The sequence below is a fragment of the Xiphophorus maculatus genome, chromosome 2 (genome assembly GCF_002775205.1).
Source record: "Xiphophorus maculatus strain JP 163 A chromosome 2, X_maculatus-5.0-male, whole genome shotgun sequence".
Lineage (NCBI taxonomy): Eukaryota > Metazoa > Chordata > Actinopteri > Cyprinodontiformes > Poeciliidae > Xiphophorus > Xiphophorus maculatus.
Genome location: NC_036444.1, coordinates 5,344,046 through 5,368,747, shown reverse-complemented (window position 1 = coordinate 5,368,747; position 24,702 = coordinate 5,344,046). Strand labels below are relative to the sequence as shown.

Here is a 24,702-nt window from a genome sequence, read left to right as displayed (position 1 = left end):
GCTGCTAGAAACTGTGTTGATGCTATCTGAGGTGAAGAAAAACGAGTTGTCCTCAGCCACCATGTTGCCAAACCTGTCAAACTGCGAGAGAAAAGTTACAGCTTCTGTGTGACAACTCTAAGATCCAAAGATATAAATATACACACCCTCAGAAGCAGCTGCTGCCTCAGGCTGAAGCCAATTTGCTGCAATAACGGTCCGTGTTTGCACTTCCGGTTGCTGCTACAAAATAAAAGCCTGAAGGGTCGCTAGCATAAAAGTTTTCTAATTAGTTTGGATCTGGGAGCTGGTTGTGAGTTCAATATGTATTTATTTAACTAAAATAAAGTATTGTTGTGTTTTTTTTATCTTATTACTTTATTTTAATCTTGTGGCTCCTGTAGTTTGAACCAGAGGTTATTATTATGATTAATATTATTTCATGGGGTTGCTGTGGTGGCGCAGGGGCAAAGCACAACCGAGGACGGTGGTCGCATGTCTTCCCCCTTTCTCATTACCCTGTTTCCTGTCGAACTACTTTCAAATAAAGGCCACTAGAGCCAATAAAACCTTTAAAAAATAAATTATTTCATGTCTGGAATTGAATCGGATCGTGGACCAGTGAAGGAACCTGAAAATCATTACAAGTTCTGAGAAGTTCTGGATCATCTGGAGATTTAACTGTTTCAGGTCTGCAGCGGATTTATGGTTGACTTTTATTGCGAAGGGACCGGTAGTAAACTTCCGGTCAGTGTCTTCTCCTCTGTAGCTTGATGTTCGGTTTGATCCTCCGTGGAAATCCAGTTGTGATCCGGAACTTCGGGCGTTATCGATCCTTTTCCAGAGGGCTTTCATCGAACCGACACCGGTTCCTGGTTCTGTTCGGTTCTGTCAGGGTTATTTTTCATCATCATTGACCCAGAGCGGAGCACCCGGCGCACAGGGTCCATGCCGGACCCGAACTTGGAGCCGATCCGGGATTCAGGTGAGTGTCAGGTCTTACCTGTTACTACCGAGGTTCGGTTCTTATCGGGATCAACTAGAACAGGATCCAGCTGATTTTCCTGAAGCAGATTGTTTTGGACCTGACTGAGATGCGCCAGTTAAACCAGAACAGCACCGCTTCATCCGCAGCAAATTAATTTATTGGAAAATAAATCAGTTTGATTTTGATTATAAGACAAATAAAAAAATTAGAAATTTTGAAACTCAGAAAATTTCCAGAAATATTCGTGGTTTTTTTTTCTTAAAATTTTACGCTTTTGAACTCAGAGATTTTAAGTTTTTCTAGAATTAATCTCAGAATTTCTGAGTTGTTTGGCGGAAATTTACACCTCCCTTTTCTACCTATAATGACCATATGATTTGGATAAAATAGAAAAATTAAATAAAAAATCTGAAAACTGAAAAATCCGACCTCATTATCAACTAGAACAGAAATTGAAACTCGCATATTATACCGAATCATAATGCTTAGTGATACATTCCAAACTTTTATTTATTGTAATTTTAATGTTTATGGTTTACAGATAGTAGAAACACAAAATCCCGTCTCAGAAAATGAGAATATTTAGAAAAATAATATTATTGGACACTTAAGGCACCTGGGTCATCCATCTGCATCCTGATAAGGAGCCACAGAAAGTCATTGCTGAAAAAGTTGATTAGTTCTGTTTTCAAGCATATTCACAGAAAATCTAGTGGAAGGAAGAAGAAGAGAGAACCTGTTTTGAGTTTCAAAAGTTGAAAAGTTTTGACTTTTCAAACTCTGCAATTTCTGTAATTTTTCTAGAAAGTTTCTGAGATTTTGAAAAATTTGATCTTCCTTTTTTTAACGGTCTCCAGTGGCCCTAATATGTTGTTGTACGAGGAGAAGCGGAGAGGAGCAGAATCCATGTTGGGTGCCATATGGTCTCCTGGTTCTGGTCCTCTGGGTTTTCTAAAGTCAACACAACCGTCCACCAGGACATTTTAAGGAGCCTCATGCTTCTTCTTATATATTGTTTTTGTTAGATAATTTGTCAGTTTGATTTCAAACTGATGAACTTCTCCAGGTTCCTATCAGGAGAAGTTTTTCCTATCCTGTTTCAGAGTAATAAACTCCTGCAGGAATCCTCAGAGGGATCATCTCTCCCCAGCTGACTTCCTGTTTGTCTCAGGGAAACACGATCCGACCTGTTGCTGGGGTCGTTCATCGGACCGGCGGCGTCATGGTGACCTGCAGACTGTAAACATGTTGATGCAGGGCTGAGACCTGCAGAGACTCGGGCCGAGAGTCCGAGTCCTGCCATGATTCAGCTATTTTTTTTACCGCAGCTTTCTAACTTCCAGAAGCCCAGATCGGTTCTGTCTCACTTCCAGAGACCATTTTTGGCTGAAAGGTTTACTTTTCAGAAATCTTTTCGATTGACTAATGATTATTTGATAAGCGGCTTTTTTTTTTATACTTAGTTTTCTCTTAATGGTAGACAGTCTTAAGGAGCCTATAATATTCAAAACAAAACTGCATAAAGTGTGTTTTCACCCCACACTGGACTCCAATTTGGACCGTTTGTGTTCTTGTAATCCCTCCGCCATCTTTGTTTCTGTATTAACACTAGGATGATACAGTTTTCGAGTCCTTCCCATATCGGCTCAACAGGGCCAAAAGGCCGGAGTCCACCCTGACGACTCTGATGGCTCAAATTAGCATCCCTTCTTCAATTGTAAATGTGGTCGTTGACCGTCAGGCCAGAGGGTAGGAATGTGAATAGTCCATGTTGGGGGTGGGTATCTATGATACCAGCAGGAGATCAGGTCTCCTGTAGGTAGTGCTCTTCAGTTTATTTTTGAAGCATACATGAAGTGTTTTTGGAGAGATGTGACCTTTTGCAGCTGATCCATGATGTTGTGCTGCATTATCCAGGTCATTTTGCCAAATGTACATAGAGTTTGCAAAACATAGAATCTGTTTCAAAAAATATGCAAAGGTTTTTCTAAAAGAAATTAGTAATGTTTCTCTTTGAAATAAAGCTAAGAGGGTATAACATGACAGTTTAGAAATAAACTAACCAAATTAATTGTGTTGATCCACCTCAAAAAAATCATGCAAAAAGGGTAAGCAAAAGAAATCTGGGAGACTTTGCACATGCAAATTTGCATGCAGCCTTTTGTGCTGTGGAGGATAAATAGGTGACTGCTTCACCTATTTAGTTCACAAGAACTAATGGCATTTATTTCAGTCATAATCTTGCGGGGGGTGACCAAGGTTCCATCACTATGTGACAGCTGGTCAGCAAACCTGGCAAACATGATTGACATGGCAGCACTGAATGCACATGTGCTTTATCAGGCATGCATTGGGGTGCAGGAGAGACGGGTGGACTTCCTGGTTGAGCTTGCAAAAGAGTTCGGTAACTCTCATGTGAGTGAGAAGAAGGCACACAAGGAGAAACTGCTTCGGCAACAACCTTCCACACCCAGCTCAGGCAAAAGGGCGAAGTGTCAGGTCAACCATCGATGCAGGATGCGTGTCCTGAGGCCGAAACATCATCAGTGACCCCTCACACCCCCACCATGGACTGTTCTCCCTGCTGCCCTCTGGAAAGACGTTCTGCAGTATCCGGTGCAGGCCCACCTGGTTCCGAAACAGCTTTTTCCTACTTGCCATCAGACTGCTGAACTCTTAACTGGACTGCACTCAAAAACTGGTCTCCACTTTATACCTTGCACATGTACAGAGCTAAATAACTTCTATTTTACTGTCAGTCCTGCACTTTATATGTTATATTTAGATTTATATTCATATTTTATACTGTTGAAAATGACAACAAAGTCAGTCGAAGTCGAAGTCGAAGTCTAAGGAACAATTGTGCAACTGTGAGATGCGTTGAGGCCATTACCAGGGTACTGATAAGGTAATGGCCCTATTTACTGAACAAAAGCACCTGCTAGAGAAAATCCTTCAGGCCAGTTGGACTATCGAAGCCGATATAGGTATACGTCAAAGTGGACTAACTCTAGCCATTCTAGTAAGGGTTCTGCTTAAGCATGACCAGCGGCGCCCTCTGCTGAATGGAGGTCAAACTACAACACTAAAAGAAGAGAGAATGTTATTGGTCAATAGATCAGAACTAATTTTAATCTAATAAACAATTAATCGTAAGTAGATTAATTGTTTGCATCCTTAATCCATCTATCACAAACCTGCAAATATGCAGGTAACTGCAATGAATGTGGATGAAGGTTTTGATCTTCTGCAGAAGAATTTGAGAAAAATGGTTGTGGACCATATTCTGGAATAATACGTAAACCGCCTCTCCTGCTGCAGGAAAGACACTGTGACCAAGAGAGTCAATAAATCCCGGATCAGGTCGGATTTTATGGGATTATTAAAATAAACTCGATCCTGCAGAGCTGCTGTTGTGGGTCAACAGTCAAAGGGCTGTTGATTATTGAATGGAAACGCTTCCATTTCCTGCAAGGAAACCTGATGACCTCATAAGCCATTTAAATAGCGAAGAAAACAGAAACTAGGAAAAAGACTCCAAAAATGTAACATTTTTGACTCAGAAATGTCCATGTTTTTCTAAAAATAAAATCTAAGACTAGTCTCAAAATTTAGGAGTTTTTTCTCGCAAATTTTTGACTCTTCAAACTCAAAAATGTCCAAGTTTTTTTCTCAAACATTTCTAAGATTAATCTAATTTTCATTTTTTTTGGCGGAAATTTAGTACTTTTTTTCTGTCTGCAACGGTGCTAATATGCTGTTGTACAAATAGCACAATGCTATCCGCCACTTTATTTTTGCCATTTGTCCAGATGAATAGTATAAATATGCAGCCGTTCGTTCTGCGCTTTCACACGTCCGATTGGAAATGTGTAAACTAGCTGCTTAACCTGAGTCTCAATAAAAATGTAACAATTTCACAGAACATTGTTTTAAACTCATCATATTGTTAACACTGACATATTTCTCCGTCATCCGTGACTCTGCTCTATTATCAGATTTTTGTGACCATTGTTGCTCCAGAGATAAAACGTTCAGATTTCCGAGTCAGGAATCCTCAAGCAGATTAAGGCGGTTAACAGCTGCAGGTTGCAGAAGCGATCTGATTTCACCTCCTCTGTTTCTGTGTTTGCGGATAAAAATAACCTGAAGCACTCTGATCTATAAATATGTCCCAGCTGGGCTCCACTCCAAGCTGACGGAGCCACAGGCAGGCGGGAGGAGGCCAGAGGATCTATCCGACAAAACGCTGGAAACATCCTCAGAGAGTTTGGGAGCAGTTTCTGGGATACACTGCAAAATACAACATTTTTTGTTGTAGTTTCTAATGGAAATATCTTGAAATAAGACAAAACTAACTTACAAGTAAATTTTAAGCAAGGTAGGAGCTTGTTTTATGTAAATAGTTTCTTCATATTGATGAAAAGTTTCACTGGCTCATTATTTAACTTAAAACATTTGAAAGATGTATTATATTTGATTGTTAACCGGAGAATACAGACTCTTAAAAAGGGCATTTATTGAAAGAATAACTCAATCAGAGCAGTAAGGAAGCAAAAACTGTTAAAAAAAAGTGTAAATTTATATACAGTATCTATACATTTTGCATTTAAGATAATAAAGAAAACGCACACTAACTATTGCTGTTATTGAATTTTAGGTATAGGTATTTATTTTCTAATTTAAAAAAGAAATTTAATTATTTCTTTATTTGCATCTTTTGATGTATTTATAATATTGTATAAAAATGTTTAAGAAGTTAAATAAAAAATCTGCAAGATGTGTCATTTATTTATATACGCGAATAATCATTAGAATAATTGATTAATGGATGACTAAAATAGTCGCTAACTGCAGCTGTGGTGACCCAGGTGTGACCTCCTGTCCTCAGGTTCTGTGGATGATCCGGAACCAGTCTGTGGGACTGCAGGGCTCTGTGAGGAGGATGAAACTCCGGCCTCGCCTCTGTTGGAGTCTGCTTCTCCTGGGAGTCGGGTCGCTGCTGCTTCTGGTCGTCCTGCAACATCTCACCGACTCCGTGCAGCAACAGAACCCAGGTTGGCTTTGTTGGGTCGGCTGGTCTGGGGTCAGTCTGAGTGTGAATCTGAAACTCCTTCTAGTTTGTTAAAAGATACATTCCTTCCTCTGTCTGCTCATCATCGTCTAATTTATTAACCAGAGTCTAATTTTTAGGACTAAAACAATTAATCAGAATAATCATGATTATTGGAATAATCATCAACTAATTTAGTAATAAAATAATCTTTAACTTACAGACTCAATTGCTGAAAGAACAACATTGTTAAGCAGGAATTGAGGCAAAAATATGCAAAACATATTTTGCATTTAAGATTAAAATAATCTTTGTCTTCCCAGAACTCTTGAAGTAGCATCATGTTAGCTTCACCTTGTTCACATCCTGTAAAAATCGCCTATTAAACACCTTTTGCTATATTAATTAATAAAATAATCAATAGATAAGTCCTCAACTTTATTGATAAGTTAAGCAGGAAGCTCTGAGTTTTTCACATGTTGAAGTTTGAAGTATTTTTTAGTTACAGGCTTTGCTACAAATTATCACTAAAGGAATGCTCTTATTGCATTTTAGGCAATAAATGTTTATTTTCTCATGTAAAGAATTAGTTTATGTGCATCTTTTAATGTATTTCTAACATTGTGAAAAAGGCTGAAATAAAAATGATTTTTAAATATCAGATTAATCTTCAGAATAATTGATTAATTAGAATAATTGATAGATTAATTGATAAATAAAATAATTGTTACTTGCAGCCGTACTTTGGGCAGTTTTGCCCAGAACCTCTTAAGCTCCGTTGGGTTCTAGATTTCTCCAGAGACATCAGATGGGATTTAAATCTGGGAGTCTATGTGCAGAAATACCCCAGGCTGGGATTCGAACCCAGAACCTTCTTTCTGCCCCCATATAAACAATTCTGGCAGCTATGTAGCTGCAGAGCCCTCACATGTGATAATTAAGCACTTCTGAATTTTAAAAGCAGAGATTTAACGACTTAAAGGAAGGATGATAGTCCAAGGTAATCTAGAAACTGCAGCAGAGGTTTACGAGCTCTTTAAGTGGGCCGGGTGGAGCTCAGAGTTTCTACCTGTAATTAAGCTCCAGCTTCACCTGAGTCCCACTCATTAAGTCCCTCTGTGGAGTTGGGCTGCGTCCATGACAACAGCGATCATGGTGAAAGTAAACAAAGTGTTCCTGCTGCATGTGTTACAGTCTGCAGCTACGATAAACCTTGGAAGATGGTGGATATTAGTCTAAAACTGCAGCTCCGGATGCATGACTGTGATTGGTCGGCTGCTGTTTCACCTGTGTGATTTAAACTGGAACTGATGGGGTCAAGAAATCTGCCTGCCTGGTTTACAGAGAGCAGAAAGTCTGGACTGGTTTTTAAAACCAACCAACATGTTAACGTCTGGACCTGATTCTAACTCCTTTACTTCCTGGAACAGTCACTCTGCAAAAACACTAAATCTCACCAAAAAAGTGATTTTGGTTTAGTTTCTGCTGCAAATATCTTAGTACATTTGAAATAAGACAAAACTCAACTTGTCAGCAAGAAACTGGAGCTTGCAAATTATGGTAAAAAAAAAATATTTGCACGAGAAACTACCAAAAATACTCGGCTGAGTGGAGACAAAGCTTGACCCAGACGATATTTCAGGATGGAGTTAAGTCTTCTGGAAGATTTCTGATCTATTTCTGTTTCTTGCCCCGTTTTCTGCACCCACCCTGTCCCTGTGGACTCCCTCCCTGCGCTCTGTGTCTCTTATGATTTATTAAACAAAAAAAACAAACTGCAGCAGCTCCGTCCAAACTCTCCGATGTGTTAACGTTGGTGTTTACAGAAATATGAGGTGTGAGACTGATGAGGCGGATTGACCACGTGATCGTTGTTGTTAATTGGATCAATGGAGGGGAAAATGAAGGAGTCGGGTCCTCTGGGATGAAATAACAGCAACCCGTCACTTCCTGGTTTGCTTTCGCAGAGTCACATGAAGGTTCCTCTCATGTTCCTGCAGCATTAGGGTCATGACCTCATCACAGAGTGAAACTGAAACATGTGGAGCTGAAATATATCAACAGAATGCGGTGGCCGACAGGTGCAAACAGTGCAGCAAAAATTAAACGAGCTGCAAACACTTGAAAAACAAAAACAACGGAAAAGCGATGCAAACAAAAAAAATGCTGAAACAACAGAAAATAGAAGCAAAACCTTCAATCAACAAAACACTAAATGCTGCAACTTCAAATAAAATGCACCAAACACAAAAACTCTGCAATCACAGAAATAACAGCAAAAACAACTGCAAACTCACTCCAGACCACTAGGGGGAGTCGAAGAAAGTAGCAAAATATGTAGAATATATTATGTAAAGCAGAACGTGCAACAGAGGGCTAATACATGTGCATCAGAATATGTGCAACAGAGTACAGGGCTGCTATATGTGCATCAGAACATGTGCAACAGAGTACAGGGCTGCTATATGTGCATCAGAATCTGTTAGAAACGTGGGAAAAAAACATGCAGATGAAACATTTGAAGCAGGAATGTTTTCTGTTCCAGATGTTGCCCCTCCATGTTCCATCCGCACATGTCCAATAGAATATGTGTAGCTGAAACGTGTGGAGCTCATACAAATAAACACAACAACTAAAGTAGAACATGTGCAGCAGAGTATAAGGACTAAAATGTGGATAGAGCATGTGAAGAAGAAACATGTGCAGCAGGAGCAAGTGCAAAAGAACATGTGCTATGGAATATATCTAGCAAATCATGTGAACCGAGCACATGTGGAGCAGGACATTTAGAATAGAACACAAATAGCAGGAAATATCAAATACACAATGTAGAGCAGAACATGTGCAGATGGAAGAAAGAATATGTCTAACAGAACATGTGAACCCGGCACATTTGAATGTCAACTTCGAGGTTGATATTCAATCTCGAAGTTTAATGTGCACATTTGAAGCAGATAATATGTGCAGTTGGAACATGCGGAGCTGGTACAAATTAGTACAAAATGTGAAGAAATTGTTAATTGGAACATGTGCAGTGGAAAATGTAGAACAGAAATTGTGACGCTGTTACAAATTAATCTAACATGTGGAGCAGAACATGTGCAAATTAATATTTATTAGGATAGTTTCCAGCGAAGTGGTTACTAATCTTCCTAACTGAAAGAAAAATAAAACATTTCAACATTAACATATAGTAATTAATAACATAATTAACACTTATCACAAAATTAGCCAGATGTCACATTTTACAAATTACACACATAAACTGAGATTTAAATATAATTTTAAAAAAAGATTTCAATGCTCTTTTAAAATAAAATGTGCTTTTTAAACCTTACTATTCCTTTCCTGAATATGTAGACAAGTAACAAGTTTATTTTTTTACAGTTAATTTTGTCTCATAACAAAATCTAGTAAATGATTCAGGTCTCCCTGTTTATATACGAGTAAATTATACAGCAACATAACATTTAATGGGCCACATAACATGTAGAATAGAACATGTGAAGCGAAATATGTGGAACAGAAAATCTGCAGCTGTAATATAAGGATGTGTTGTTGGTCCAGTTCTGTTATGAATATGGTTCCTGTGGATGGTTCTGGATGATTCCTCCTGAGGATTTAAATTGTTCTCCGCCTTCCTCATCCCCTCCATCCATGTTTTATTTATGGTCGCCTCATGAATATTTGAAAATCTGCCAGTGTGACTGGAAAGTATCATGAGAGAGCTTTTAGAGGATGTGCGTTGTCACATCACTGAGGCAGCAGAACCTCTGCAGTTTCATCTTTATTTAACCAGAACGGCTCACTGACACCGAACCAGAACCAGAACCAGAACCAGACAAAGGCTCCGTCACACAGACATGAAGAGCTACAGTTAAAACTCAGACATGTTCAACTCTCTGTTCTGCTGTTTCAGGTGTTCCTGTCCTTAAAGCTCCTTCATGGCCTGAACGGAAGGTAAGCATGGCGCCACAGCACCACCTGCTGGACACATGCAGCATTACAGCAGCAACAGAAACGCGTTTCCTTTGTATTTTGCTGATAAACTGATAAATGGTTCTATCTTTATGTTTCTGGGGGAATGTTGACATTTTTGTGAATTCGTACGGCAGGATGCTGAATATCTGTGCAACCTAAATATGTATGTATGGAGTATTAGGGGCATAAAAAACTTAAGAAAAATAAATAAGATTGAAAATAAAGTAGCATTATGAGAATAAAGTCAAAATAATATGAGATAGAAGTCGTAGTATCATTACAATTTTATTAATATTAAAATTATATGATGACTTTAATCTCGTATAATTTCAACTTTATTTTCGTACGACTTTATTCTCACATTACTTAATTCTCATAATGACTTTATTCTCTACTATTTCGACTATTTTCATCAAATCTGACGCCACTCCATTTTTATTTACATTTCATCCTGAAGAAAGTTGCGCTCTGTGTCTTCTTCGTAGATTTTTGTGTTGTTTCCTTCAGTGGTTCTTGGTGCAGCGCCACCACAGGCGAGGAGGGGAACGTTTTTTTAAGGGGTTTAGTTCATTTGACAGTGAAGTGTGGAAACGAAGCGTAGTAGCCGAAAATGTAGCAAACGTTTTAATTTTAGTCCCAAATCGAACCGAGTCTACAGGACTATCAGGTGTGAAAACCCCCTCAAGTTCCTGCTGCAGTTTCACTCTGGTTCAGAAGTTCTAGTCTCTGCTCTTTACTCTGGTTCTGGTTCTGTTCTGTGTTTCAGGTTACATCCTGGCAAACTGAAGACATCCCAGCAGGACTTTCCCCCGGCTTCCCGCCTGTCCTCCATCGTTGTTCTGACCCGTTGCTGGGCAAGAAGCAGCCCGTCACTAAGCGCCACAAGAAGCTGCTGCTGAAGAGCGCCCCCTTTGGAGGTTCTCCGGAGCAGCAGTCTCGGCGACGCCAGCTGAACCATGTCTGCTCCGGGTACCAGCCGGTCCACCGGAGGCGGCAGGTCAGGCTGCAGCAGGTGTCCCGGCTTTACGTGGAGGACCGGTTCCGGCTGCTGTACTGTGAGGTGCCGAAAGCCGGCTGCTCCAACTGGAAAAGGGTCCTGATGGTTCTGGCAGGCAGAGCCCGGTCCATTCAGAATATTTCTCACGATGCAGCTCATTACAGCAACCAGCTGCGGCGGCTGGACAGCTACGATCGGGCTGGTATCGCCGAGAGACTGCGAACCTACACCAAGGTTCTGTTCGTCAGGGAGCCCTTCGAGCGGCTCGTCGCGGCCTTCCGGGACAAGTTTGAAAGTCCGAACTCCTACTATCATCCCGTGTTCGGACGGGCCATCATTTCCAGGTACCGGGCCAACGCCACAAAGTCGGCTCTGAATACTGGCGCCGGCGTCACGTTCAGGGAGTTCATTCAGTACCTGCTGGACGCGCAGCGACCCGTTGGGATGGACACCCACTGGGAGCGGGTCGGCCAGCTCTGCAGCCCGTGTCTGATCCCCTACGACTTCATTGGGAAGGTCGAGAGCCTGCAGGAGGACGCCGACTTCCTGCTGCGCGGCATCGGCGCTCCGCAAAACCTCACCTTCCCGGACTTCAAGGACAGGAACCCGCAGGCGAATCGGACCTCGTCCAGAATCATGCAGGATTATTTCTCCCAGCTGAACCACACGGAGAGGCAGAAGGTGTTTGAGTTTTATTACAGGGACTACCTGATGTTCAGCTACCCCAAACCGTTCCCTGACCTGCACTGACTTACACCTTAAAGGAACAGTATCATGTAAAATTGACTTTTTTTTAAAGGTTTGCATCATGTTATAATGTTATTTCCTCATCAAAAACAAACCAGGCAACCATTCAGCTGTGCAAAACACCTGGGTGGACCTAGCCCCGCCTTCAAGGGCGAAGCTCCTCCAGCAGTTTCTACACTGAAAGTTCCAACTTTAAAAAAAATGTATTCGCTATATGTAATCAAATTAAAATCTTCAAGCTGAATTTTACATCTGTTTAACATAAGATATTAAATATATTTACTTGAATAAACTTAATTTGATTACTTGTAAAAAAAATTCTTAAGTTGGATCACCTGTTTTCTTTTTTCAATGTAAGCTTCCAAGCTCTTGCCCTCCACTGCGGCTCCCTCACTCAGCTCCTTCAGACTAGCCAGCAGCAATTAGCAAACACCTGGTGAAACTGTGCATGAGCTGAGCTCATTAAATGAGCAACTTATCACTGCAATCCAGATAAAAATGTATTAAAATGTTGTCAAAGGGTTAATATATAATTTTTTATAATAACTGAAGGTAACGTAGATGATTATTCTATAAAATGGCACCATGTGCCTGGAAAAAACCTAATACTGCCCCTTTAATGGACGGTCTGAACTGAGATTTATTCTGAGTCCAGAACCAGACAATCCCTGGACTTCCACTGAGGTTTTCTAGGAGAATTTGATCAGATAGCTGGATTACGGTAAAGGCTGATAATCAGATCAATGGATCGATCGGGTCCTTCAGGAACATTCATATGTCTGGACCTGCTGAGCCAACGCCACGTTCTGCCTGTTCAGACTCATTTAGACGTGAAGCTGATCACATCGGATTCCTCTCAGAAACTTACAAGTTAAATATTTAATTAACAAGCTAATTTAAATAACTAAGTATTTAGTTTACAAACTAATATTTAGCAAACAATATTTAGCACCTAAACTACTAACTATTGGGAGTTTACCAATATTTAGTGGGTAAACTAAATATTTAACTACTAAATATTTAGTATATTTGTAATTTTAGTTAAATATTTAGATAAAATGACAATCATGATGGTAAAGAGAGACAAAAAGCTGAATATACTTTATGTCATGCTTGTAATATCCCCCAGAGTTAAACACAAACACTGTAAGGAGTGAATTTCAGGCTCCGGATCTTAAATGAGTCTTTGTTTACGTTTTTACTACCAGCTTCAACACTGCCGTCACAACAACATGCGTTTCTCACAGCAATAAACCTGAGTCTGTTTTTAAAATGTCCAGTTAGTGTTTTTATCCTGAAACGGTTCTGCTCCGTCTCCCACACAGCCGTCATGAAACCAATGGTTCAGGTCTGATAAAAGTCCCTGATCAAGTCCGCATTTCTCCAAGCTTTCCTGGTTTAAGAGTTAGAGAATATAGAGCATGCACACAGAAAATAAACTGATCCAGAAATACTCTTTATGTTAGACAGAAGTTAATTCTCATAATTTTATTTAATTGTTTTCCTAATACTCCCATCGTATGAAAGAAAGCCTGCACAGTTAGTTGCAGGAAAAGTTCAGCCGATTGTGTAGGAAAGAAAGTCCTGATGTGTTTCCTAGAAACCAGAACTGATCCACAGTAGTCGGAGCGTTGAGGATTTATGAGGTACGCTTCCAAACTTATTGATCTCTTTACTGATGATCGGTTAAAGAAAGACCAACTTCCTGGGGATTCGTCACTTTATTCTGACAGCTTGGACTCAGTTACAGGAGACATTTGACATGAGCAGAGCGAACATTAACTGGATGAAATCAGACACTTGAAGCAGCTTGATAATCTGAGAGACTGAAGTCAGAACCAATTGATTGGACCGGTCAGAGCTCCTGCACTGCAAAAACACAAAATTTTACTAAATATTTTTATCAAGTTTCAAGTTGAACATCTTGGTGCATTTGAAATAAGACAAAATGAACTTAGAAGTAACGTTTAAGGAACTAGATCCACTGGCGGACTATTTCACTTATAACAAGGAAAAATGTCTCGTCATAAATTGTGACAATATTAAGGAATTATTTATGTAATACAGATAGGGGTGCACTGATTGCAGTTTTCTGGCTTATCGCCGATTACCGATCTTAAGTTTGGCCGATAATGATTTTTGTCTGAAATGTTGCTAAATGTAGCAAGAAGTCATTGAATTGGCAACAGTGGGTTGACTATTATTAACTGCAGACATGATCTGATGGGCCGGTCTGCCAGTCAAACCTCTCACTGCAGAGCAGAAGAGGACAGCGGCTGATTTTTAAATCTTTGCTGAGGTTGACAAGATCACTGATCTACCAAAATTAAGGAAATCTGGGCTAATTTATCAGTGCACCATAAATACAAGCTTCTACATCTTGTGAAAAGTAACTTATAAGTTCATTTTGCTTTATTTCAAGTGAACCAAGATATTTAAACTAGAAACCAAATAAAAAATACTTGGTAATATTTAGTTTTTTTGCAGTGGATTTGCTTCGGCCTTAGATCCCCAGGTAGGTGTTCATCTTGCCGAGGGCGTCGCAGACCGTGGTGAGGTCGCTGCGCAGGTCCTGCACCACGTTCTCGATGCTGCGCGTGTCTTTTAGCAGATCCACGCTCTGCGTGTACGGGTTGTAGTACACGGAGAACGGCCTCTTTATGGATTTGGCGAATTCTCTGCAGGATAAAAAAAAAAAAAATGCACACAGATAGGGAATATTATCGCTCTTAAAACTAGATGTTTTAGTTGTGTCTCATAGCGTGCACTGCAAAAACATAAAATGTTACCAAGTATTTTTTGTCTAATTTTTAGTGCAAATGTGATAGTTCACTTGAAATAAGATAAAACTAACTTATAAGTAACTTTTCAGCGAGATATAGGAGCTTATGTTTTGTTAATAATGCCTTAATATTGATTCAAAAAATAGTAATCATTCCACTGGCAGATTATTTCACTTATAACAAAACATTTTTCTCATGTTAAGATTTTATGTTTTTTTCAGTGTTATTTCATGCTCAACTCCTGTAGCGTTTTCATCGGTGTGTTTTCTACTTGTTTGTGTTTTGTTGTTCACCTCATCTTCTCCTTGGCTTCCTCGAAGCTCTCAGAGACAAAATAAACATCCTGGAAGGTGGTGATTAGACATTCCTGGTTGCAGGTCGTCTTTGGGTCAAACATCTTCACACAGGCTTTATCAGACAGAGCATGCTGGGAAAAAACGACTGATCAATTATCTTACCATTAATAAGTTCCTATTTTTTAATATAAAAGAAAAGATCCAAGAAAAAAACCCAGAGGAACTCCACAAATTATGAAATGGATTCAGTTTCCTGCAGCACAAAGTCACAGTCCTAAACCTGTTTACAATGTGTGTGTGTGTGTGTGTGTGTGGGGTGTGTGTGTGTGTCCCACCCTGAGCTCTCCGATGGATGACAGTAATCCCGCTCCATAAGCTCTGAGCTGACCGTCCTGTTTGCAGAGTCCAAACTCGATGGTGAAGAAATAACACTGAAACAGAAACAGCAGCAGTCAGTGTTTGGAGAGCAGCGCCACCCTCAGGTCACTCAGTGTAACTGCAGTTAGTCAGTGGTGACCTATGCTGAGCCACGTGACGTAACACAGCCAATCAGAGCAAAGTGTACAGGTAAGATGTGAAGGTGTTCACTCAGATGTTTTTGACTGGATTTATATGAAGAGTCAGAACTAGAGAAATAAACTGAAACTGAACCATCGTCATCATCAAACGGTTGATCAGGAATTAACTGTGTGAACAAATACACAAAGAAGCTTTATAGAAAGTTTCACCTCAGGTAAGTTGCCCAAATGTCCATAAGACATTACCTAAAATAATCCTGAGGTTTTCTTTAGTTTACGTTAAATAGTCTTCATGGTGGGTCTACCAGCCCACCGGACCCCACTCACCGTGGCCAGTTTCTGGACGTCCTCATCCGTCGCTCCCAGAGAGGCCAGGCCGATCTCCTGGGAGAACTGGGCGAACTTTGGGTCGGCCAGCAAGGGAACGTGACCCAGCAGCTCATGACACGTGTCTCTGAGAACACAAACAGCCGGTCGTCACCGTTTGGACCAGCAGATGTTCTGGAGAACCAGATGTTCTAGGCTGCCTCTAAATATAATTATGATTATTCGAAATTAAATAATCTAACTTTTGATTCACGTTGAAACTCAGGGATTTCATTGGATTGGTTTGAAATTAGGATGATTAAAGTGAAACCAGTTCTGGGGTTTAAGTGTTGCTAGGCCGGTCAGACAATAAATTATTGCGATACACAATAATATTGTTGATTTGAGACCATTTTCAAATAATACAATGTAATGGCATGAAAATGCAGGAACGCATTCTCTAAGATCTAACATTAAATACAAATGAACATTTTAAATATCTAAAATAAATAAACAAAACAACAGAAACAAATAAAATGAATTATAAACTTTCTATAAACAAAATTGTCCTTCAATAAAAGGGCTAGTTGAGACCAGAGAACCAAACTGAAGACTTTCATCATCCAGTTTTTGGTAGACAGAAAATCAGGCAAATGGAAATTATTGAGCTCATTTTAATTTGTTATGAGATTTATTGATTACTGCGACAGTCCTAAATGTTGATTTTTTAAGCCAATGAAGTTATTCTCTCTGGGCCTGCAAAGACTTGATCCTGACATTGAACCAGTTTTACAGAAACAACTAGAAACCATTTGGTAGGAAAAACCACAACAAGAAACTGGGCGTGTGAAATCTATGAAGGAGATAGATTAATGAAAAATCAGAGAAATGATGTGACTGTGAGTTAGATGAGATCACAGAGCAGCAGATTACGGGTTTGGACTCACGGTTCTGGTGTGTAGAGGGGGTCGGTGCTGTGGCGAATGTACTGAGTGCAGTTAAACACTCTGTAGGCCAAACCAGCCAGGAAGTCTCTGGGAGAAAGGTAACCAGCCACAGGTCGCACCGTGAAGCCAGAACGCTCTGAAACACACAGGAAGTGATGTCACTGCACCTCCTGATGATGGAACAATATTCTTCTGTCTCATTTGCTTAAAACTTTACGTTATGATAAACTTCACAAACTCTCATCACTGAAGTTACGCTGCTGACTTTTTGAACTATTTTTTTTCTCCTACTTCTCTCCCTTCAAGCATTTTCTGCCACATGGGTGTTACAATTTTATAACAATATTTTACAGTACCATCATGGCAATAATAAGTGACTAGAATCACTATTATTACATCTTTTTTGGGTAACTGTATGACTATGTGTGTCATAGCAATAAAATCCATACAAACAGAAATAATGTTCTTGAAAATTTAGTAACAATGTTATTATATATATATTTTTAAAATAATATTAATAATAATAATATTCCCACACAAAGACCAGAACATTCAGTCTGTTACATGTTTTATGTTTTTAGGCTTGATGTTTATTGTGGGAGTATTAATAAGTGATCGCTGCTATTAGCTATGCTAACAGCGGTGGTTGATTAGCTAATTTAAACTGATGCTCTGTCAGAGTTGGTGTTTAAATCACCTTTTTTATTTTTAACTGAACTACAGAATTCCACACCACATCTACATGTTAAGGTTGTCATAGTCAAGCTAGCAAAACTGAGCTACTTCCCTCTCCCTCGCTATTTTTTTTCTTAATTAACTTTTTCCTGACCTGTTTTTCTAAGACAGCCAAGTACTTCATTAAAGTTCTGCATATTTTATAATATATTAGGTAAAATGCAGAGGTATTTTGTCATTTAATTTTAAATGAGCATTTTAATAAATTAATTACAGATTTATAACAGAGGTGTGCCGATCGATCGGCCACCAATCCTAATCGGGCAATTTCCGTGAAAAAGTGTATGATCGATGATCGCCGATCACTGTCTCGTGTTGTTGATCACCAAAACTGATCACCTGCATGTCACTTCGCAGCGTGTGTGTGCAGCTCATCTCCTCTGTCCTTCACACTGCGAGCAGGAACAAATCCTAAGTAATGTGGTGAAGAACTTTAACGCTCTGAGAGTGAATGAGGAATACTTCGAGGCTGCAGCACGTCAACACAACAAATCTAATACGGCATTTAAAAAACAAGCACTTGACGGAGTTCGGCTACATCGAGGCTCACTGCAGGAAAAACAGAACATCTGGAGCGATCAGGTAGCAGGTAAAACGGAGCGCAACTACTGACAATCACCCGGATTAGCAGCACGATAAGAAAGCTAAACAAATAACCCGATAAATAATTTAAGTCACCGAGCTGGCGGAGTAAGATTCTGGTTCTGTAGCTGCTGTATTTTGCCTGCAAGTATTTTGCATGTTTTTTGTCTAAATTGGGTGAATATGTTGCCTGATCATTTTTCCATTTCACATAATAACATTTATACCTCAAGCAAAAAATTAACAGCCAATCCAGATGATCGGCTCTCATGGGTGATCGGAATCGGCAGCAAAAAACCTGATCGGAGCATCGATAATAAAAACAGCTACTGTACACACAGGGGCCCCACCTCTGAGAAAACGGGAGACGTCCTCCAGCTGGGGGATGTTATCCTCCCGGTAGCCACAGTGTTTGGTGAGCAGCGGCAGGTTCTTCAGGTACTCTCTGCATGCGTGGGTCGGGTACAGCTTGGTCAGCTCTCGGAACACGACGCCCCACGTCTTCACCTCCTCGGAGGTGTACTCGATCCGAGGGATGGGCTGCCCACTGCCGAAGGACGGTTCAGGGTAAAAACATGTGGGATAGGGATGCAAATTGATCTTATCAATCGACTAACGGTTAATTGATAAGCTGCCACTTTCTCTTGTATGAAGACAATCGACCATCTTTCCATAATATAAAGGGCTAAAATGTTCATAACATGCTGGATTAAAAAAAACATTAAAACCATTGTAAAACTTATGGAACTTGTTTAGTGTTTATATTTCAACACAGAACCGCATAAAATGTGTTTTGCACCCCACAATGAACTCTGAACTATTTCTCTTTCCAGTTCTGGTCTGTCGCCGCCATCTTTGCTTTTGTATCGCCAACAGCTCCGCTTAAAGATGACCAGCGGCGCCCTCTGCTGTATGGCGGCCAAACTGCAACAGTTAAAAATGTCTAAACAGACGTTATTGGTTTTTCTACGTTTGTTCTTTGGCGGTTGGCACAAAAATTGGAGGTGTAAGACGGAGTATTAGGACCATTATGGAGGGAAAAAAATGGAGAAATAAATTTCCGCCAAAAAACGTTTTTGAGATTCATCTTAGATATTTTCTAGGAAAAAGCTTGAAAATTTCTGAGGTTGAAAATTCTAAAATTTGTTTAAAAAAAAAAAAGTTCCAAATTTAACTTTTGAAGCTGAGAAACTCCTAAGTTTTTTCTGCAAAGTTTCTGAGAGTAAACTCAAAATTTGTTCGTTTTTTGGCAGGAATTTCCTCCTTCCTTTTTTTCTATCAACAATTGCCCTAATACGCCATCATCAATTTGATAAACTATTAATTGACAATTAATCATAAGTTGATTAATTGTTTGCATCCCTAAGGTGGGAGTTAAGGTTCTATCCAAAACTGGTCTTTAACGTGCGTTGATACAGATACATAATGCTTTATTTTTATTTCCTAAACAGAAAAAATGTGCCAGATTTGCAGAAAAAATATGTGAATATTGCTGATAAAGTCCACCTGGATCAATGGAAAGACATATAAAGAAATCAGGACTGAGGAAATCAGACCTACAAATTGTGACTCACAATTTGTAGTTCATGGCCACCTCCACAAAGTACTTCCTGCGCTGACGATAAACGTTATCCTTAAACCCCTAAAAGAAGGCGGAACAGAGACAGGAACTTCCTCAGTTTGGCTTTCTGCATGAGCACCTGACTCATCAGAAAGCCATTAAATGATGCTTTAGATACACGAGCGTCACACACTTATAAACTCACAGGATGATCTGCATCCAACTCCGACCCGTACATCAACACTCTGTGTGAACACTGATCCAACTCTGAGATTTTCATGGGAAACCAGGGAACGTCCTCTTCATCTGGGAAAACACCAAAATTAACTTAACACTTTCAAACATTTTCCAACCCATGAATGTCTTGTGTCCGTGTTGTATCCCTACCTGCCTCAGCTGACCAAACATGTGCAGGCGTGTTGAAGGAGATGATGTTGACGTGATCTTTGAGGTGCTGCAGAAGCTCGTTAAACTCTTTCTTGCTGCATTTGCAGTCGGCAAAGATCTCCACCTCGTTAGGAACCCGCTTCGACATCCGGGACTCGATGTGGTTCAGGTTGACCCGTCTCTCCTAGAAGAAGAGGATGGAGGTTGGATACAAATACTGCCAACATCTGGATTAACACTATTTTTTTGTCTAGTTTCTAGTGCAAATATCTTAGTACTTGAAATAAGACAAAACCAACTTACAGGTAACTGTTCAGCAAAATATAGGAGCTTCTAAGTCAATAATTCCTGAATGTTGATTAAAAAGTACTAGTTCTGCTAGCAGATTACTTCACTTATGGGGAGACATATTTTCCATGTTATGCACTGAAAAGATACAAAATTTTACAAAATATTTTGGTCTAGTTTCCTAAACTTGCTTGTGGACCAGAGCCTTACTGTAGTTTTGGTCCTGAATATGGTTCTGGTTCTGACCTGGAAGAGTCTGAGCGCTTTGACCAGATAGCCGACCTCGTTTTTCAGAGAAAACACCACCGCTGTTTTCCCAGAATCCTCTGCGTTTTCGCCATCAGGCTTCTCGTTGATTGGACAGAAAGATGTCCGTCTGGACTGATGATGGTGATGAAGAACAAAACAAAAACAACAAATTAGATCAGAGGACATTTACTCAGTTACATTAGTTGTTGCATTTTTTTTAACCCCTCCAGGAGGTCTTTTGTGGGCTCTAGTGTCCCTTATACGACAGTAGGCTGACAGGAAACGGGGAAGGAGAGGGGGGAAGACATGCGGCAAATATCGTCGGGTCCGGGAGTCGAACCCGTGACGGCCGCGATGAGGACTCAAGGCCTCCATATAAGGGTTGCGCTAACCACTACGCCACCACGGCACGCCCAGTTGTTGCATTTTTAACTGTAATGTCAATTAAAGGTTTATTAAATTAAAATTAGTTCAAATCCATTAAGAACGTCCATTTAAACCTTTTTGTTTAAGTGTCGTAGTTTGGCTGCCATCCAACAGAGGGCGCCGTTGGTCATCTTGAAGCAGAGCCGTTGATACAGAAACAGAAACCCGCCATTAAGACCAAAAAGAAGAAGAAGAAACAAGATGGCGGCGTGACCATACCAGAGCGGGAAAGAGAAATGGTCCAAACAAAGTCCGGTGTTCGATGGAAAATGCACTCTATATGTTTCTGTTGTGCAATATAAACACTTGACAAGCTCCTTAAGTTTCATAATATATAGATTTTAATACAGCATATTATGAAAATATTAGTCCTTTATTTTATGGAGAGATGGTTGACCCTCTTCAACCAAAAGAATACTCAAGTTTTAAGAAAATGGCCGCTTATTAGTTAATCGATAAGATCAATCAGGTTGAAATGAAACAGAAGAACATCTCAAAATAGCTCAAAACCTGATTGGCTTCTGCTGGTTTTTCCCTACACAGACAAACCGATGAACCCTGGAGGTTCCGACTCGGAGTGAAATAACCGGAACCTGCTGCTCTTATCTGACGCGACTGTTCAAACAGACGAGCTGCAGCTGTTGTTTCCTGAATTAAACATGGAGATGCTGACAGACACAGAGGACGACGTGCAAACCATCAGGTGCAGCACGAGATCCACCTTTCTGTTCGTCCTGTTTCAGACACATTCAGGTAAGGAACAATAATCAATCCGGCTGCAGGTTCTGAATGGGAAGCTTAAATGAATATTTTAAGAACTTCTAGTCAGAAGGACAACATCATGAGTCCAGAATCTGAGCCTTACAGTCAGAGCAGAGGGATTACTGAAACACAAAGCTTAGATTCTGCAGACCTGATGAACACTTCTCAGAAGGTCTGACAGAAAATGATAATGTCTGCTTTTCATCTGGGTTTCAAAGAATTTAAACCAGTCATCAACAGGAACTGGATCCCAGATAAATTGGATCCAAGTGGCAGATTAATGATTTTCAGGAATAACACAAGGGGTATGGAGGACTGATCTTGCCAAAATTAGCAATAAATATAGAAATAAATGGCTTGAAAAGGTAGTTAAAGTGCCAAATATTGCATCCAAAAAATAAAAAATGAAAATTCTCCCAACTTATTTGATTATAATGTGACAAATTATTTTCAGTAGTATTATTGTGACATCACTATGTAATTTTCAGTTTTATTAGTTTTCCTTTTTATTAAATTCTTTCCCTAAATTTTCATCTTCTATATTTAATATTTTTTATTGCCATTATTTTATTAATCACATGTGCTTTAAGGGTTCTTTTTCCAACATGCATTTATTTGTTTGATATTTTCTCCATTTCTGTTTTCTTCTTTATTTCTCAACTACTTATAGCTTTCTGAAGTTTTTTTCCATTGTGTTGTCTTTTCTTTTTATATATATATTTATTTCAAAAATTTTGGCAGGAGACATCCTCCATAGTGGTTAACATTCCAACAATGAAGAGCTGAACTTTAGATGAATGGACCATTTCTGGATATATGACTCAATACGGTGAGGATTTTAAAAAATGTTTCTGTTCATTTCCTTCCTAAATATGAAAAAACTAATAAAATCTGATCCATCTCATTTCATCTGTTGTAACCACATTATTGACCCTGCAACTAAGTTCAGAGTTTCTTCTCCAATCTGATTGTCCACCAAAATTTACCTAAATTACTTTTTATAAAAGAAAATTTTAAAAAAATATTTGTAGAATAAATGTAAATAAAATATATTTAAAAAATTCCCTGACTTTTCTGTCCATTAATCAGTTTTGAACCAGTAATAATAAGTTTGAAGCAGCTAATAGAGACAAACAGGAGGGTTTTCCTCTTCCCAGGTGAAGAATCCCGACCCAGACTGAAGTTCTGCACTGACAAAACTGAGCTGTACCACCTGAAAACAGATCCAGAGAGGAGAGAGGGATGAAGAGGAGGAGGAGTCGTCCAGGCTCTCACCATCTGTCCCCCGGTGTGCCTCTGCTGATGGTGGTGGTTGTGCTGGTCGAACATGGCCGAGTCCAGAGACATCCCCCTCCTGGACCAGTACTTGCTGGAGAACATCATCATGGCGGGCTGCATGCGCGGTATCGGCTCCGGCCCGCCGTCCTTCATCACATGGGCCGAAGCCATGGGGAACCAGTGGGTGTACGAGTACCAGGGCTCCAGCCTGCCGTCCGGATGATGCAGCTGCTGCTGATGCTGAGGACCAGAACCGCCTCGCTTTCACCTAAATACTCCCATAGGAGGGGGGAAGAGAGAGAGAAGCTCCGCCCACTGATGGAGGGGCCGTGTCCACAGCATGGATGGACCCAAACTGCTGCAGAAGGGAGAGAAGATCTCATGGGAGGAGAAAAGTTAGAATGTGAGTACAAAATACCTGGAGGGGCGGGGCTTCAGAATATCTGAATCAAGAATACAAACAATTCATAGTTCCCACAAGTCTGATGTGATCTGTGTTATCGTAGAAGGCAAGACCCATGGATTCGAGACCAACAAAATGAAAAAAGAATGGACACCTTAACCAATGTGTGAAAGAAAAATACATAAACAAAATGGCTGCTGTCGGAATTGACCCAAAAGAGACGAAAAAGGAAAACGTGTCAGATGAAGTGGACAAGCTGCCTCTGATCTCAATCTACATAGATATAGTTCACTAGCTGGTGAACATGAAGAGTGAATACATCATGGAGGAGTTTCAAGGACGCATAAATAAATGTTTAAATGGATTTGTAAACAAACAAGATGGCGGCGCGTGTAGACGCTGCGGCTCGGAGCTCCCGTGTTTTCGTTTTTTTTAACTTGTTTTTATTGATGTCTTCGCTCAACACACTACTGGAAGCCGTTACAACTTACAGCAGATTAGAACTGTGGGACATAGGAACACAGTTTGGACTTCACACACCCACCAAGCTGGACTTTATTCCTCCAGAGCTGCTACGAACACCTGGGACTATGATCATTCCCCCCCTGCTGCCAAGGCGACGGAGGAGGCAGCACAAACAAAAGAGGGGTAAGAGAGCCGGCGTGCGTGCTAGGCTACAAGCTAGCCCTCATAAACCGGCCCTCCCCAGCCTCTTCCTCGCCAATGCCAGGTCCCTCGTCAACAAAATCGACGAGATGCGACTCCGGATTACTTCTCGCCGGATGGACAGCTGTGTGACTGTTGTCACAGAGACCTGGCTGGATGACAACATCCCGGACGCAGCGGTGGAGATAACGGGGCGCGCTCTGTTCCGGGCGGATCGGACTGCAGCTTCGGTAAGGGCAGAGGCGGAGGTTTGGCATTGTATGTACACAATGCCTGGTGTACAGCCACACACTCTGTCGGAACATTCTGCTCTCCTGACTTGGAATATCTGGCGGTGAAATGCAGACCCTTCAAGTTGGTGAGAGAACTCTCGTCCATTGTGATTGTGGCCGTCTACATACCACCGAGGGCTAATGCTAAGCTAGCATTAGAGGAGCTGTACTGCCTGATCAGCGTGCAGATGAACTCCAACCCGGAGGCGGCCGTGATTGTGGCGGGGGACTTCAATCACGTGGAACTGAAGGCTGTGTTTCCCAAATTCCACAAATCCATAAACTTTCCCACCAGAGCCAATAACATTTTGGACCAGGTCTACTGCAATATCCCCGGAGCCTACAAGGCTGTAGCAGCTCCACATCTGGGCATGTCTGACCACATCTCAGTGGAGCTGATTCCTGTCTACAAGCCTCTGGCCTGCAGAACTAAGCCGACCACCAGAATAGTTCAGGTCTGGACTGAGGAGGCCTCCTCTGCACTTCAGGACTGCTTTG

At 40.6% G+C, this 24,702-nt stretch overlaps 2 protein-coding genes across 3 annotated transcripts; one reads left to right on the top strand and one right to left on the bottom strand.

The window, feature by feature from the left end:
- The first annotated feature begins 753 nt into the window (after positions 1-753).
- Positions 754-12,276, top strand: LOC111610419 (carbohydrate sulfotransferase 8-like). The gene is made up of 4 exons (XM_023344609.1): positions 754-964; positions 5,859-6,024; positions 9,940-9,980; positions 10,768-12,276. Exons 2-4 carry the CDS (start codon positions 5,868-5,870, stop codon positions 11,746-11,748), a joined length of 1,179 nt encoding a protein of 392 aa, XP_023200377.1. The 5' UTR covers positions 754-964; positions 5,859-5,867; the 3' UTR covers positions 11,749-12,276.
- A 1,175-nt stretch (positions 12,277-13,451) lies between these two features.
- Positions 13,452-23,376, bottom strand: tph2 (tryptophan hydroxylase 2). 2 transcript variants are annotated; one of them, XM_023343134.1, is made up of 11 exons: positions 22,861-23,376; positions 20,395-20,529; positions 19,861-20,044; positions 19,679-19,779; positions 19,487-19,554; positions 18,263-18,459; positions 16,596-16,731; positions 15,670-15,796; positions 15,160-15,255; positions 14,822-14,955; positions 13,452-13,614 (listed from the first exon to the last, which is right to left on the bottom strand). In XM_023343134.1, exons 1-11 carry the CDS (start codon positions 23,032-23,034, stop codon positions 13,578-13,580), a joined length of 1,389 nt encoding a protein of 462 aa, XP_023198902.1. In that variant the 5' UTR covers positions 23,035-23,376; the 3' UTR covers positions 13,452-13,577. The 2 variants fall into 2 exon arrangements, with proteins under 2 accessions (XP_023198902.1, XP_005795875.3); XM_005795818.3 differs by having other exon boundaries at positions 13,452-14,423; positions 22,861-23,113.
- Between the last annotated feature and the right edge of the window lie 1,326 nt (positions 23,377-24,702).

What these genes read in the sequence shown, in the direction of transcription:
- LOC111610419 (XM_023344609.1), top strand. Translation starts at nt 5,868, where the DNA reads ATGATCCGGAACCAGTCTGTGGGACTGCAGGGCTCTGTGAGGAGGATG. An exon ending in CGTGCAGCAACAGAACCCAG is followed by an intron (nt 6,025 to 9,939) that starts GTTGGCTTTGTT and finishes CTGCTGTTTCAG; the next exon opens with GTGTTCCTGTCCTTAAAGCT. An exon ending in CTTCATGGCCTGAACGGAAG is followed by an intron (nt 9,981 to 10,767) that starts GTAAGCATGGCG and finishes TCTGTGTTTCAG; the next exon opens with GTTACATCCTGGCAAACTGA.
- tph2 (XM_005795818.3), bottom strand. Translation starts at nt 23,034, where the DNA reads ATGGCTTCGGCCCATGTGATGAAGGACGGCGGGCCGGAGCCGATACCG. An exon ending in TGTTTGGTCAGCTGAGGCAG is followed by an intron (nt 19,780 to 19,860) that starts GTAGGGATACAA and finishes GTGTTTTCCCAG; the next exon opens with ATGAAGAGGACGTTCCCTGG. An exon ending in GTGGCCATGAACTACAAATT is followed by an intron (nt 18,460 to 19,486) that starts GTGAGTCACAAT and finishes GTCCTTCGGCAG; the next exon opens with TGGGCAGCCCATCCCTCGGA.